We start from the raw sequence: 13,341 nt of genomic DNA on the forward strand, positions 1-13,341 counted from the left end.
CTCCTCTCCCTCTCCCTCTCCCACTACCTCTGCCTGCCCTGCCTTCTCCTCCTCTTCTTGCCCTATCTTTTGTTTCTCTCTCTCCCCCCCTCCTCCCTCTCAAAGGGATTCCTTCAAACGGCTAAGTTTCCGCAGAGCTCCGGAGGAAAACTCCTGAGATGCCATGGCTCATCTGAGACGGACCCACGGAGAGGCAGGGGAGGGTGTCGCAACAACGGAGAGAGAGAGAGAGGAAGAGATAACATGAAAGAGGAGAGAGAAGAGGAGAGGAACAACCGGTGATACCCATGCACTTCTCTGCGGGGGAGCAGTGCACACGTGTGTCCACAATGGAGGACTCCCAATCAGTTTCACCACAATCCAGCATTCACTAGTTTTTGTTTTCCTGAATAGACTTAAGCTGTATGCCCATTTTATTCTCCCATGGCTGTTTGTTACAGGAAAGAAAAGCAGGAAACAGGAGGACAGTACATAGGGAAGGGGGCGGGGATCTCAAGCAGAGTGTAGCTGATTCTGCATTTCACTCTACATTGTTACACAATGTTTGTTTGTTTTTCAAAATTCCTCCTCCCCCCTCCATTTTTTTTTAAGATAACCGCAACTCCTAATAATGCTGCAAACATTTCCTGTGGGTTGGTAAAGAAACAGACTGGAGTTCCTCTTCGAGGTCCTTGCTGGCCCAGGGACTGTATAGGTGCCAACAATGCTAGTGTCTTGTGTGTGTGTGTGTGTGGGTGTGTCAGTGAGTGTGCAGAAAGTGTGCGAGTGCATGTCTGTGTATTCAAGAAGTAGTGTATGGGCATATTCTTTTTGCCAGCGTACGGAAGCCACTTTGTACTCTGTGATGATAAATGGTTCTGTTATGTGCTAAAGGGCTTCTGAAATTCCACTCCTGTCTGAGTGTCTATACGCATGACGTGTGCCAGCTAGAGCAGCAAAGACTACGGATGGATTCTCTCACTGTAAAAATAGATCCAAATTCCTGTGTTAACTCTCCAGGCCATAGCTACTTGTCTTATTTTTGTTAGACACAACTGGTCATGTAGCTATAGGAGTAGAGTTTAACTTATGAAGAGTTATTGTGATTACACAGGAGGTGGATATTGATTTAATCCTGGTACAAAACCTAGCGGAGGCTCTAAGTCGAAAGCACAAGGCTCATCTTTAAATCCACATTATGATGTATGTATATAGTAGAGGTATTATGTCAGATAATTGCAAAGAAGATGTTTACAAAGTTATGAGAAACTATTTTGCATTTTATTGTATGGAAATGTATTTTTAGATAAAATAATAGCAATGATATTAATTGGCAGTGATTTGGTAGGCATTCAGTGGCTGAGTAACAATCTCAGTGTACGTTCAGGTAGTTTCAGTACCTGTTTGTAAATAGATCACTTCTTAGGATACAATGCACACCGTGCCAAATTTAAGTCTTTCCCTATTTACATATGAACCAAGATACCTAACCAGAGATGCAATATTTTGTAATTTGTCACTCCACCCAATTGTGCTTTGTGATGTAAATTGTGTTGACTCTGTGTCAGAATACACTCCAAAAGAGAAACCTATGATGAATACATTTCATTCCATGTTGGTATTCTGTCACACGTCATTGTATTTCAATGATCATCACCACCTATATGTAAATGTACCGGATATTTCATAAGTAGGTGTACATTTTATTATTCATTACTGTAATCTTTTTCCTGATTTACAGACCATTGAATGTTGAATTATTTTTGTTAAAATGACTAAATATGTTAAAATGGACAAAAACGATACAGCTTTGCTCACCGTTATTAAATTATTAAAGTATTATTGTATACTACTTCTGAAACATACGGTATACTTACATGTGTTACAAGAGATATTGGTGGTATTCAGTGGCATTCAACCACTGGAAGCTGTTGTCTTCATCTGTTTTTATGTTAATGTGCGTTGTATTAAATGTGGAATTGTAATTCCTTCTCATGCACATAATGTCATGGCCATGCACTTGAATAAAACGTTAATATATGTACATGTGCCATCACTGCATTTGATGACTATCTTTCACTCAATAATAATAGCCTACCTGGCTGTGGAAAATAAAACTGAATAGTTAAATCTCCTGATGATCAGTACCATAATACAGTACATATATATGCATTCTCAGATTTAATTTGGCTATCATGCATGTGGCTATACCAGATTCAGAATTGGATATATATAGGTCATATATTTTGGATAAACTAAATTTTAGAACTGGGTCGATTGATTGAATGAGTCATCTCAAACCGATAAGACAAGACTTTATTATTTCTAAATATTTATGTAAATATTTAGAAATAATAAAATAATGTTTAATATAAAAACTTATCAGCTTTCATAGTGGGGTAACTATCCAGATGGGTAAAACTACAGCTACAGTGAAAAGCGGGAGGAGGAACTACAATCCGCTGCCGTCGCACTATACATGACGTCATAAACACTCGCCTTCAACATGCTGGATGCAGGGATGCAGGTTTGTTTGTTTTTCCTTCACACAAAGTTCCTTCGGATGCGACGCGGAACGCACATTGTTTATAGGCGTGTTGTGAGCTATGACAACAAAACTTGTTCTGGCAACAGCGCTAAGGCAGTTGTGCACAGCAAGTGCCTTGCATGAAACGGAACAGTCTCGTGTTGCTCCCACTTCCTCACACCGGCGATATGGACTGTCAATGAAGATGCCTCGCTTGTGTGAACGTCGTTAAATGTGTGACTCCGTGGTAAACGGAGCTGCCAATTAACGTTATAGTATAATTAACGTCAAGGCTGCACCCCATTCCTGCAAGTTTAGACTGCATCATGTGTTCGGTACTGTATTTCAAAAGGAGATGATGTAGGCTAATCCTCTTCGATAACAGTGAAGCTAACACTTTATTTTGATAGTCCGCCTACACACAGGCTACATTTCAACAGCTTAGCTGCATTCAACAACTGTTTGTCTTTATCTTCTGTAGATGTTAACAGCTTATTAGTTGAGATTCAACACGCAGATTGTTGCTCCTGTTCCACGTGAGTAGGCTTAGGCTATACAGTACTTAAAAAAAATCTGTTGAATGTCAACTTCAATGACAACTCATAAGCTGTTGAAATATTACAAATACTCTGTAGACTCCCCATTTCACAGGAACCGTTCTGAGGTGGTAAAGCAGGTGTAACCAATATGATGGCTCCATTCCACTTAGGTGTTCCAGTGCCAGGCCCTCGTTAATGTTATGGGTTACACCCGCCTTACTTCCTGCTTTACCACCTCAAACGGTTGCTGTGAAAAAGGGCCTATTGCTGCTCATTCTCATCAACTTGAAGCCTCAGGCTCACTGCTCTCTGTTATTTCAATCTGTGAGAGGAGAATGAGCAGAAACTCAATCTAATCATCAATAACAAGTCTATAATAACAAGTAGTTACTGAGCCGTGCAAGTAGCAGATCGGCCAACTAGACTACAGATGTGTTGTCTCAGTACCACAGCTTCCCTGTACAGTAGCTGTGTATCCCTCTAACCCTGTTTTAATGACTGGACTGCTGCGCAGAGAAAACTCTGAGGAATTCTGCCTGTAAATGGTAATTGCACCTCTGTCTTGCCAAGCCTCCCTCATGCCGGGTGCAGGCTAAATGGAGGGATTGTCACAGTAAGGACACTCATAAGAGCTTTAATATAGGATACTGCGGATAGTTAGCCATTTAAGGCGTTGGGCTGAGGCATGTTGCTTCTTCATAAACACTCGTGAAAAATGGCATTGCGAAACTTGTTTTCCTGTTTGGGCACATGAGTGGAATGTGTCAACAGATGGAGTATGACACTTACGTTTGAGTTGAGTGCACTGAGCAGATCTGGCCCCATCACAGTGCTCTGCTAGAGCAGCTAGAGCCTGAAGTGCTTCAGTCTTGCTCTGTGGATACCCGCTAATAGTTTATGCTAATAGCAAACTTTCATAAACACACGCTTAATCAATTCCCCTATACTGTAAATGACAAAACTGTAGCTCAGTAGAAATCCAGCCAAAAACCTGAATGAATAAATAAATACAGCCTTATTTCAATGTTGGTCTTGTTGCTCTCTAGGTTCAGCCATCCTTTGCTGAGCTTTGACCCCCTTTATGTGACATGGACCCTGATGTAGACCTAGACCCCGATTCGGACGACCTTCCCCTCAGAGCCAACACCAGCCACATACTGGTCAGGCACTATGTACTGGACCTGACTGTTGACTTCGACAGGAGGGTCATCGGCGGTAATGTGGTTCTGTTCCTGGAGCCTGGAGCCGGAGGGGAGGATGGGGTTGAAGCTGGAGATGGAGACAGAGAGGAAGTTGAGGAGGTTGAGCAGAGTCTGGCTGCAGAAGGAGATGGATCTGGATCTCAGGCTGGAGATGAAGCTGAGAAAGTCGATTTTACCATGGTGCTGGACTGCTGTGACCTGGCCGTGTCAAAGGTAGAGGAGTTGGACATCACTTCAGTGTCGGCCATGTCTAGCCTCCTAGAGGGGGTCCCACATGAGAGATCTGGGGGCCACCCGATCAGCCAATCGGTAGCCCTAATTCAGAAGCTGATTTCCATCCCTTCGGGTCAATGGAGGCAGCAGCACCGGCTCTTCTCCCGGTGTAGCCGTGCTCCTGCTTCTCAGGCCGGGGGCTCGCTGAGTTTCCATACAGACCGCTGGAGCCTACAGGTGAGGAAGAGCGGGGTAACGTCACCCCAGGAGTTCCCTCGAGCCCTGAGGGTCTGCTATGAGACCAGGCCAGCGGGAGGCTCTGTCAGGTGGACCAAAGACCAGGACCACAGGTTGGTCTCAGGAAGAAAATTAGTGAAACCACATAATGGTTTGGTGGCATCACATAATTATGATGTATCTTAAAGAATTAGAAACTGATTATATACAGTATTATATGATCTTTATACTGATCAAGTTTAATTCCATGCTTTGGCTTGCTATTTTGTTTACTTGCTCAGATTCCTGCTATTTGATTTACAGTGTAATATTTTAAGCTTGCTGTGTTACAATTGAGAAAGACAGATTCATTAATTCACAAAAACAGCCTGGGGCTATTATATTCCATTCCATTCTGTGTGTGTGTGTGTGTGTGTGTGTGTGTGTGTGTGTGTGTGTGTGTGTGTGTGTGTGTGTGTGTGTGTGTGTGTGTGTGTGTGTGTGTGTGTGTGTGTGTGTGTGTGTGTGTGTGTGTGTGTGTGTGTGTGTGTGTGTGTGTGTGTGTGTGTGTGTGTGTGTGTGTGTGTGTGTGTGTGTGTGCGTGCGTGCGTGCGTGCGCGTGTAGATCCTTTGAGCTTTGAAATGAGGGTTGTTTATAGTTTACTATTGTTTACCCTTCCAGGGTGTGTGTTTACACTGCAGGTTCTCCCATCAACAATCGGGCCCTCTTCCCCTGCCAGGAGCCGCCTGTTGCCATGTCTACGTGGCAGGCGACGGTCCGGGCCCCCAGCGAGTTTGTGGTTTTGATGAGCGGGGAGGATCAGGCCATACCTACTGAGGATGAGGACACAGGTAAGTCTGCCATCATCACCTTTACAGATATAGTGTTGCATGTGGTTATGATTATTCATTACATATCAAACAGAAACAATTAGACATTGTTTTACTGTCTTTTCTAATGTCGTTTCTGGTACTACTCCTTATTTGCTGCTGGGTCTCTCCGAAAAGAGATTCTGAATCTCAAGTGGACTTCCTGGTTAAATAAAGGTTAAATAGAAAAATAGATTAAAATAATTCTGCTCTGAAATCAGATCAGGCAATCATCAGTACAGTTGACTGAGATTAGTACTACTGTAGTTTAGATTTTTTTCACGAGTTTTCCCTCAGTTATCTCTCTTCTCCCCACAGTCTCTTTCTTATTGACATCTCATCTCGTCTGCTGCCCCTCTCTCTCTGAGTCCTGACGTTCCTCTCCCTGCATGCAGGTCTCTCAATCTGGAACTACTACGTCACCATGCCCATGCCTGCCTCCACGTTCACCTTGGCAGTGGGCCACTGGCGCCAAGCCACCGCAGAGCTCCCCTCTGCTGCGGAGAGAGGGGTGAGGGGCAGGACGGATAGTGGGGAGACAGCCAAACGTGAGGCCGGGCCCGGGGCCGGGGCCGGGACTGAGCTCGTGTCTGGACCTGGGAGCTCCACCAGTAAAGGAGTAAAGGGCTCCTCGCTCCAGACTGGCAGGTATTTTATTATTTTTCCCCGTTCTTTTCTTCTCTTCTTCTCGTAAGACCTCCACACTCTCCAGACTGCCATTAACCCACGTCTGGCCCTTCAGCATTCCACGGCAAAACTTTCCGCTCGCCATCCCAAAAATGGTGCAGGTGAAGTTAAGGTGATGGATAGCGTGCAGCACTTAATCAATCAGGTTTTTTTGTGACAAGTACATTGAAGCTCGCTCCTTTAGCGTGTGCTAAACTAAACAGAAATAACATTTTGGAGACAAGCTGAAAACAATTTTGCAGCTCAGGCACAGGATATAGAGTAGAGCCCGGGACATTAGACAGGGTAGGTCTGGGGTGTCCTCTCCGCTGCCCTGCAGGTTGGCAGGTCTGCCTCTGGGTTTCCAGTAATCGTCCTCCTCCCCTCCCGGTTTTCCTCCAGCATCAGCCCAGCCGTAGCCTGCTGCCGGCCCCAGGAATCTCCCGCTACAAGGAGAGCCTTTATTTTCACTGAATGGTTGGAAGGAAACTTGGATCTCGCACGGAACCCTTGGAACAGTCCTAATACTGAAGATGGAGTTAATGCTGGATATTGGATTTAGAGTGAATGAGATTGCATGTCGGCACCTCGATATTTTTGGGATCACTGTGGTTTTTGCCTTTGTGACGTATATATTCCATATTTCCATTGCTCTCGTTTCCATGCCCTAGCACATTGAGACAGGACACATTGTGCCATATTGGGTTCCCCGCCTCTAGTACTGTATATTCTTTCAAAAATAATTCATTAAGTCTTCTGTATTAACCTTTTTTTTTATCATTCATTTTTTATTTTTTAGGCAAAACATACATATATTACATACATTATCCTACGATTACCATACAATTATGAATAATTAGAAACCCACTTATCCCTCTACCCACCCAATGCCCTCCCCACCCCCTACTCCCTACCACCAATCCGGATATTGCAACTGACCATATAAATTAAAACAAAAACAAAAACAAGAAACAGGCAGACATAAAATAAAAATAATCACCTAATCAGCAGACCTTTTAACTTCGAAATTAAATCTGTCCATACTAAAATCGTGTTTGGTTTTGCATTGTTAATTCTTGCTGAAGACAGTTCCAGGTATGAAATGTCCAAAAAGCTCCGAAGCCAATGAGTATGTGAGATATCATGCGGAGGATTCCAACGTTGAGCAACAATCTTTTTGGCGGCCGTTAGACCTGCTAGCCAGATATTACGTGATTTTCCGGTGAAGAAGATATGCGAGTCATCATTCAACAAATGTACTGCCGGGTCCACCAGGAGTTGCACCTCCAGCAGGTCTGACAGCGTATTAATAACCTTCCCCCAAAACTCCAACACCCCTGGACACTCCCATACAACATGCATAAAAGAGCCAATGGTTCCCGGGTGGCAGAACGAACAAAATGGGTCAGTTACCAATCCCATCCTATGCCTAATTCTCGGTGTTAGATACGCTCTATGACAAAATTTCAGATGTATATATTGATGGTTTGGATTCTTCGAAGCACCAGTAACATTATCCCAAATTGCATCCCAGTTTAACTCTTGTCCTAGTTCTCTATCCCATGCCTGCAAAGTCTTCTGTATTAACCTTGAATTCACATTCTTCCCCCATTTTAATCTGCTACAGCGGAGACCGGACCACCTGCTCAGATTCTACATTCTGTGACTCTTGCCTTGAGGATGAGGGGCACCCTGTAACTCATTATTCAGGCATGGTTGATGAGAGCATCTCCTGTTCCCATGGCGACTACCCTTGCCGATTTGCCGAAGGGTCGGCTTGGTCCCAGCGGGTGGTTCCACATCGTGTGTTTGCCCCCGACTGCCTGCTGCAGAAGGCCCAGGTGAAGTTTTGATGAAGAACCACTGAAGCTTCAGTTAATCATATTTTATTGGGCGTCCAGGTAGTGCAGTGGTAGATTCCCTGCCTACCAACACAAGGGTTGCAGGTTCGAGCCCCCGTGTTACCTCCGGCTTGGTTGGGCATCCATACAGGCATAATTGGCCGCGTCTGCGGGTGGGAAGCTGGATTAAGGGTATGTGTTCTGGTTGCTGTAGTAGTGCCTCCTCTGTTTGGGGGGAGGGGAACTGGGGGGAATAGCGCGATCCACCGACGTGACACGTCCTGCCGGTGAAACCCCTCGCTGTCAGGTGAAAAGGAGCAGCTGGCGACTGCACATGTATCGGAGGAAACATGTGCTAGTCTACAACTCTCCCTAGATCCTCTGCCGATGATAAGGTTGATGATAATGTTAATGATAATAATGTTTATGATAATGTTCCCAATATATATATATATATATATATATATATATATATATGGAGAATTATTAGATTCTCCACTATAAAGAAAATGTTAAAAATTAATGGATTTGAAGAATCCAGAGGGTAATCAATTGGCTTGTTAAGGTTATTTGCCTTCTCACTTACATGCTGAAGTAATGCTTGTTTCATGTCTTCCAGGTAGAGTTTGCCACCCTGATTGTTCAAAATGGCCACTTTGTTAATATTAAGGCCAATTTGTTGATGAAAATGACAATAATAAAAAACAGTCATTGCTTTCCTTTTCCAGATGGGAGTCCTCGCCCTGTTGCCCCGCTGTCTGGCTGCAGCCTACGCTGTCCTGGGTGTCCACCCCTTTCCCCGCCTTGACGTTCTCATCGTCCCAGCAGGCTTCTCTAGCCTGGGCATGGCCAGGTAACGAAGGGTGGCTGCTGTGGGTGGGCAGGCGGGCAGAGAAAGGTGGAGAGAGGAGAGGCAGGGCTTAATTTGTGCCGGATCCTGCCGGAACAGGATCCGGGACCTCCCAGATTGGGACCTGCACCTATTTAATCGTGTCAATTATGATGTATCACCAGTCCATCAAGGGTTACGATTAGAAATGTATTCGCTGCCTACCACAGAGAGAACACGTAATTCTGAACAGATTTTTCTCATTCAAACAACTTGGAAATAGTTTACTTTTTTACAAGTGTGGCGGGCCTCCCCCTGCTGATTTTATAATTGTGAATGCTCTGATTAACACATAAATAATACTTTGTTTGCGATGACAGTTTTGTTTGGGTTTGTTTAGTTTTAACAGCTAGCACCCAGGCGTTGTCCAATGTGCTGCAGTCACTGATGATTTTTTCTTCATGTCTTCCGTGACTTTCTCTCTCCCCCTCACCCGCCTGAACAGCACCCTCTCTGTGTTCTGGGAACTCCTGATTTACAAATGACGCACTGGGAGAGAGGGAGGACTTTGGAAGGATACAGATAGATTTATGTGGTGGAGTATTTGGGTTGCTGTCAAACTGTCATTAATGTCATACTTCACATCTCACATCACTCTCACTCTCTCAAACTTCTCAGTGGAAACCTTCCAACCCCCAAACCTCCTCCAAAATCTGTTCTTGCTCAATACCGGCCCTTAGCACTTATCCTCTGAATCTCGTAGCTTATCCCTGCCACTGATAGGATGATGTGTTTCGGTTGTGAGTTGGAGGCTTGATGGTATCACCGCTGAAGTGCTCTTGACAAGAAAAGAACCCCAACGTGCTCAAGGGGGAACACGGAATGTCAGAATCAAACGTATAAAAAGATACCGGAATCTTCATCCTGTTCTTCACTAAGCTCTTATTTAAACCCCTTTTTCCATATTCTAGCCCTGTCTTCATCCATTGTCCCAACTCTTAAGCCCTGCCATTTCAGGACTTTCTTTTCCTATTTCTAACCCCTCCCATCCTTCTTCCATTTTCCAAAACTGTTCTCTTCTCGTCATTCATCCTTTTTTCCGTCCCAAACACCCAATCATCCCTCGTCTCTTTTCCCAAACTCGACCCTCTCTCTACCCCGCCCTTTTCCATACACCCATCACATCACATCACTTTGCCTTTTTACATTTTAAAGTTTCACATTTTTTAGGCATGAAGTTTACCCTGTCGTCCAAAGTGAGTCGTCCCTTTTCCCCAACCTCTCATGTGCCCCCATTTTCGTAACCCTCACAGACCCCAAACCCCAAACCCTGACCCTCCTGGTGAGAGAGTTGGCTAACCCCTTCTATGGGCACAGCCACATTGAAGCAGCAAGCCGGTCAATAGCCTGCTGTGTTATGCTGTTTACCAGCAGTGCTTTCAGGTGGTCTGCACGCTCACTGCACCACACTAGGCCTGTGTGTGTGTGTGTGTGTGTGTGTGTGTGTGTGTGTGTGTGTGTGTGTGTGTGTGTGTGTGTGTGTGTGTGTGTGTGTGTGTGTGTGTGTGTGTGTGTGTGTGTGTGTGAACGCGTGCGTGCGTGCGTCTTTAGTCTGAGTGGAGGTCTGGCGGCAAACCCGCAGCCTGACAGATTCACCATCATACCCCCAACTGATCCCCCCCACCGCCCCGGCCAGCCCCCCTCTCTCCCTCTCTCCGGTCCCCTTCACCCTCTCACAGTCTCTCCTTCTCCAGCTCCTGATAACTCCTTTCCCCATTACTTCCTCTCCTTATTTATCCTCCCAGTCTTTCTCTCTCTCCCGTTTTCGCTCGTTTCTCTTCGTTTTTCTCTCTTGTCCTCCTCTCACTTCAGCCTTTGCCGTCTCCTCCATGCTCTCCGTTTACTGTATCTCCTGACTGTCCCTCTCTTTCTGTTTCTCCCCTTGCATTCGTAATGTATCCCTCACTCCTCCAGCTGCCTGTGTATAGCAGTTTTCCCTGTCCAATTCTCCAATCAACCATTTCACCATAGCTGCCTACAGTACCAACACGAGGGTTGCAGGTTCGAGCCCCCCTGTTACCTCCAGCTTGGTCGGGCATCCATACAGACACAATTGGCCGTGTCTGCAGGTGGGAAGCCAGATTAAGGTCCTGGTTGCTGCACTAGCTCCTCCTCTCGTCGGCCACATCATTTGGGCCTGTTTGGGGGGGGGAGGAACTGGGGGGAATAGCGTTATCCACCCATGCGCTACGTCCTGCCGGTGAAACTCTTCGCTGCCAGGTGAAAAGACTGTATCGGAGGAAGCATGTGCTAGTCCGGCTCCACCCATATCGGCTGAGGTGGAGCAACGACTAGGACACCCTAATAACAGGGAATTGGCCATGTACAATTGGGAGAAAACGGGGGGGGGGAAACGTGATTAAGAAAATGATAGTGATCGTTTTAAGTAATTTCAGCTGTATAAAGTATGACAGTGTAGATGTCACTCAAAATTGGAAATTGAAGCAAAATAAAGAAATAAAGCAAAGTTTACTTAGACCAGACGTCTGTCTGGTCTTTTTTAACTCATGTGTTGATCAAGTAACCTATCTGATGAGGGTGGTCAGTGAACAGTGTCCCAGTGTCTGTGGTCTGTAACCATAATACTCTCTCTCTCTCTCTCTCTCTCTCTCTCTCTGACTCTCTCCCCCTCCCCTTCTGCCTCTCTGGAGAAATGTGCCCCAGACAGGATATGAGCTCATAAGTGAATATGTATTCTACACGCATTTCTGACATCATAGCTCAGAGTGGTCTGACTGGATCAGAGAGATTGTGAGGGACAAAGGGTGACAAGAGGGTCACCGTCTAGACCTGGCTCTCAGCTTTGCATATTTACATGACGACTATACCCTCGACACAGAGCTGCCTTTGATGGACCAACGGGCTTCCCCCTCTTCTTCTGAAGATCATTCTCCTGCCTGTATTTGTTTTGAGTGCCTGTCAAGTGCTGACACAGAGAGGCTGTTCTCTTCTGGCTATCGGCTGACGGATGTTTTCTTTGCCTTATGAGGATCGCTCCCAGGCACTCAACCCTTCTGCCCTGGCTGCTTAAACTCCGGTTAGCTCCAGATGACAGAGCAGAGATTTAGGACCTTCATTAAGCTTCAGACAGCACCTGCACTGACTCCCTATTAAACTCGGCATGGGTCTCAACCCAAGTGTCCGCTTACTTGCAGCCTCCCCTCGATGCGGGTGGTTCAGTCCTCCCCGCCTCCACACTTTGCCCGCAGGGTTGTGCCATTACGCAGGAAGGAGGGGGAGGTCAACCAAGCTGGAGCTGTAGATTGAGATGGAGATGTGAGGGAGGGAGGGAGGGTGAAGGTGCGCGCGCGCGGGGGGGGGGGGTTCACGACTGGCCAGTGGACCCCCAGGATGTGGGAGAGGATGTGTGGATTATTCCCAGCAACAAAAGCCATTAGCCTCTGGAAGGACTTCAGAGGCTGGCGCTATTTAATCTGGAGATTGGGAAGTATGTGGGCCCCAGTTCTTGGCAACGAGCCAAGCGCAGTTTTTGTGCACTGCCCCCAGTGGAGATGATGGCAGGGGCGGAGGGGCTCTCGGGCCAGGGAGCTGTGGCAGGGAGGTACCAAGCTTTTGTACTGTGATACAGAGAAGGGAGGATTCAGGGTGGCGTGAAGTTTTTATACTAAGATACAGAGAGGGAGGGCAGGAAACCCGAGATTAAGAAGTCAAGAGAGGGCAGGTCTGGATTCCAGGGCTGTGTCATCATGTCCACTGTGCGCCCACAAGACTCTGTGATCCACACACTAGGCTTAAAGGAGGACTTACCCCCTAGATATGTATTAGAACAGTGATTTGAAAATACCTATGAAAAAAACCAAGAAATGACATATGCTCTTGTCTATACTGGACTCTTTGGCTGTGTTGAAGTCCAGATTTTTTTTCGGAAATCGACGCCATTACAGTTTGCCTATTGCCTCAAAAATAATTTATTTGAGAGGGGCCATATCTGTATAAATATCAACAATTAGCCAACGCTGGTGGCCTGTATGGAAAGAGCTTTGCTCAAAAGGGTTGAAAGTTATATCAATTTGGTAATTCAGTGGCGAACTAGAAATTTAATTATTTTTCTGCATGTAACTCTATGGCAGTGTGTTGAACTACGTTACGAGAGCAAAGTGGCATGGGCTCGTTACAGCAGCACACCGCACAATACGACAAACCCCCCGTTCTGGGGTAACACAATGCGAGATTTCTCTACGTCATTCCCTCGTCCAAGTTGCCATATAGTCCCTTTTTCATTTTAGTTTGGGGGCTTTTCGTGATTGTTGTTAAAAGTTGTGCAAAAGTTTTTTCCTCTCAGCGCAGTGCAGGCTGCCTGCGCCTCCTCCCTCCTGTCAGACCCCGGCTGGCGAAACAGCCTGTTGCATGCATGGGGCGCTTGTAACCTCACGGAGCA

The 13,341-nt window shown here is 45.9% G+C and overlaps 2 protein-coding genes across 2 annotated transcripts in view; both read left to right on the forward strand.

Moving 5' to 3' along the window:
• Positions 1-2,004, forward strand: part of dock8 (dedicator of cytokinesis 8) — an 86,456-nt gene extending 84,452 nt beyond the window's left edge. The window contains exon 48 of the mRNA XM_083644348.1: positions 106-2,004. Coding sequence (XP_083500474.1) covers positions 106-157 — 52 coding nt within the window. The 3' untranslated portion in view covers positions 158-2,004. The remainder of the gene's footprint in view (positions 1-105) is intronic.
• A 2,129-nt stretch (positions 2,005-4,133) lies between these two features.
• Positions 4,134-13,341, forward strand: part of aopep (aminopeptidase O (putative)) — a gene marked incomplete at its 5' end in the record, with an annotated part of 114,077 nt that continues 104,869 nt past the window's right edge. Inside the window, 5 exons of the mRNA XM_083643958.1 lie at positions 4,134-4,810; positions 5,359-5,528; positions 5,942-6,194; positions 7,840-8,053; positions 8,782-8,906. Of these exons, the coding sequence (XP_083500084.1) occupies positions 4,134-4,810; positions 5,359-5,528; positions 5,942-6,194; positions 7,840-8,053; positions 8,782-8,906 (1,439 nt within the window). The remainder of the gene's footprint in view (positions 4,811-5,358; positions 5,529-5,941; positions 6,195-7,839; positions 8,054-8,781; positions 8,907-13,341) is intronic.

The sequence above is a fragment of the Poromitra crassiceps genome, assembly GCF_964638095.1.
Source record: "Poromitra crassiceps genome assembly, chromosome: 10".
NCBI classification, from domain to species: domain Eukaryota; kingdom Metazoa; phylum Chordata; class Actinopteri; order Beryciformes; family Melamphaidae; genus Poromitra; species Poromitra crassiceps.